Source organism: Osmerus eperlanus, chromosome 7 (assembly GCF_963692335.1).
Source record: "Osmerus eperlanus chromosome 7, fOsmEpe2.1, whole genome shotgun sequence".
NCBI lineage: Eukaryota > Metazoa > Chordata > Actinopteri > Osmeriformes > Osmeridae > Osmerus > Osmerus eperlanus.
This window is the reverse complement of record NC_085024.1, coordinates 12,546,778-12,549,607: the sequence shown is the minus strand read 5'-3', so window position 1 is coordinate 12,549,607 and position 2,830 is coordinate 12,546,778. Positions and strand designations below refer to the sequence as shown.

The 2,830-nt window shown below is 42.8% G+C and overlaps 1 protein-coding gene across 1 annotated transcript; it reads left to right on the top strand.

The window, feature by feature from the left end:
* On the top strand, positions 1–1,358 carry gbp (glycogen synthase kinase binding protein). Its single transcript, XM_062464946.1, has one exon. The coding sequence runs from the start codon at positions 94–96 to the stop codon at positions 574–576; it is 483 nt and encodes a 160-aa protein (XP_062320930.1). The 5' UTR covers positions 1–93; the 3' UTR covers positions 577–1,358.
* Positions 1,359–2,830: the final 1,472 nt, after the last annotated feature.

Here is a 2,830-nt window from a genome sequence, read left to right as displayed (position 1 = left end):
GCTTACTGTCGGGCAGCGTGGCGAGCACAGGGAGTAGTTCGAAGGTCTCATTCATTTCGACAAAATTGCCAGGAAAAACACAAATACAAGAAAATGCCTTGTCGAAAAGAAAATTACATCCTTTTGGAGCAGTCTGTTACCGTCGATTCTAAAGAAGTGGATGCTTTGGTCACAAAAATTGGCGAAGCATTACAGCTTCACAACAACAGTGCTAATCAGAAGACGATGTCATGTCTCCACGGTCTCAACGGCAGTAGCAACGTCAAACAGCCGAACAACAACAATGGTGCGCCGATCCTTCAAAAACGCACCGGTTGCTGCATGCGGCTTCGAAAACGAGGGCAACGTAGCAGCCGGGCCAGTCCCTACAACATCCCAGGGTCAAGTGACCAAGAGTGGGACCATTTCAAACCGTGGAACAGAAAGAGAGTCAATGTCGAAGAGAACGACCCACATCAATTACTTCAGGAATTAATATTGTCTGGGAATTTAATCAAAGAAGCCGTGAGGCGACTGCAGTTTTCTACTACCGAATGTGGGGACCATTCGAAAATGACAGAGACTCTGCAGTGCTAAAACTGTTACCACGATTAGTAGTCAGTATGGACAACCGGCTGTTCTGTAGCGGGGACAGAACCACCCACTGGCAACTGTTATAAATGTTAATACTTATGAAATATAATTAGGATAGCTAGCTTTTCTAATTTCTGTACATCTTTGTTTAGCTGGCTTGCTAGCTAGTAAACATTTCCCATAAGGTTTCAGTCTAGTTGACCGTATGTTTATGTTTGAACGTCTGATTGAACATTGTTTTTGCTCATGAGATGGGCTAGTGCTCCCCTTTCATTTGACTATTTACTACCCCATGCCATGGCTATGCCTGTGAGTGCATAATTGCTATCTGTCAAGATATTTTAACCTTGTTTACTATCTAGACGCTAAGATTGGTTTGGTACATTGGACATAAGCTAGCTACAACTGTAGTCTACATGTCGTGATGGATTTTCAAATTTCTCTGGCCTCACACTGTGACAGCGTCTACGGCAGCTGACATTTTCTTCAAAAGGAACTGGATAAACATTGTGTACCGAACTGCATCGAGAGCCACGTTGTTCACATGAACTATCTTGGGTGTTTTGAAACGGACTAGTTTATGTTTATAATGGGGGGATGGTCAGCCACACTTGAGACACTTTGTGGTGCTTTACCTATGAATTCCGACGGGGAGTTCTGTTAATTATTTTCATTTTTCCACTGTGTAAAGTAATTTACCATGACCACTTCGTAACGAAGTATTTAATATTGTGCCTGAGTATTCAGGACTTTTGGTGTCTTAATAAACACGGTGTTTTTTTCAATATTCCTTTTGGCTTCATTTAATTAAATTGACCTTAATAGATTAGTGGTTAACATGGGTACAGTGTCGATTTCTGGTTAATTTATTTTCCTAAAGGCCTAGCTCAATGTCATCTGTACACCCCATTCTTCATTATCAAACTTTTAGATCTACATTTAATTCAACCACACTTTCCTGAATGATTTGTCCAGGAAATGGGGGGGTCTTGGGTGTGGAGGCCCATAAACTTCCTCTTCTGACAGCAACGTGCTCGACACATGGCACATGCTCATTTTTCTCTTGCTAATAGCCTACCCCTAGTGGCTCATCAGCAGCCTCGTCAACTCTAGTTAGTGGGAAACGTCTTTCCTCCACAGGTAAATAACATGACACAACTATTCAATTTACAGAATGTTTTTGTGCTTCATGTTTGATGTGGTAATATTTTTGTGCTCATGTTTTGGCCTTAAAGTGGAGTGAAATTTAGCTACTCACACCCAGAGATACTTCTGGTTTGTTACCTCACTTGTAATCAATTAAATATACAATATGAAAAGTTTATAGGGGGACTAATGTCCAGCCCTACCATAAAACAAGAACCACTCACTATTGGACCATTTCTGATGGTTTCAATTGGGTCCTATAAAACCTTTATACAATATGGCTTGTCTCTTTCTAACATAATTTAAAACTACCCAGATCATCCCTTTTTAACACCTTAAAGAATAATTGCTAAAATGTACTAAATTATATACCATAGGTGTACTGAATCCCAGCTTAAACAAGTGTTCCATTCTTGTTTAGAAAACGATGTAAATCAGACATGTATTAGTCGTTTCTCATGGGGAAAATACCCCTTAGAACAGACTAAGGGATGTATCCACAGTGGAATAAAAAACATGTTTTCTGCTGCTGAGCTTTTTGTACACCATTCAGCTCACTTAAGTGCCTCTGTGGTTTCCACTATTTCCACTAGGTGACAGCAAAAGGTAACTGAGCAGAGTCAGATTCCCACCAGTTTTTAAACATAAACTGTCAATACATCTGTATATTAAGTTGATGTAAATTAGGTTGTGTGTACAAGTACGTAAGCTCTCCCTCACGGCCCACACTGCTGCAGTCTCCCGGTCGTGTAGATTCACCCTCTACAACATCCGGAAGATTAGGAGATGCCTGTCTGAGCATTCCACCCAGCTGCTAGTCCAAGCACTTGTCCTCTCCAAGTTGGACTACAGAAACTCGCTTCTCGCCGGTCTCCCAGCATGCGCGACCCACCCTCCAGAGGGTTCAGAATGCAGCAGCCCGCCTGGTCTTCAACCTACCCAGACGCTCCCATGTTACCCCGCTCCTCATCTCCCTTCACTGGCTACCCATCACGGCCCGTATCAGATTCAAGACCCTGGTACTGACCTTCTAAGCGGTGAACGGGACTGCACCTGCCTACATCCAGTCTCTCCTCCAGCCTTACACCTCCACCCGCCACCTTCTGCGGGC

What these genes read in the sequence shown, in the direction of transcription:
- gbp (XM_062464946.1), top strand. Translation starts at nt 94, where the DNA reads ATGCCTTGTCGAAAAGAAAATTACATCCTTTTGGAGCAGTCTGTTACC.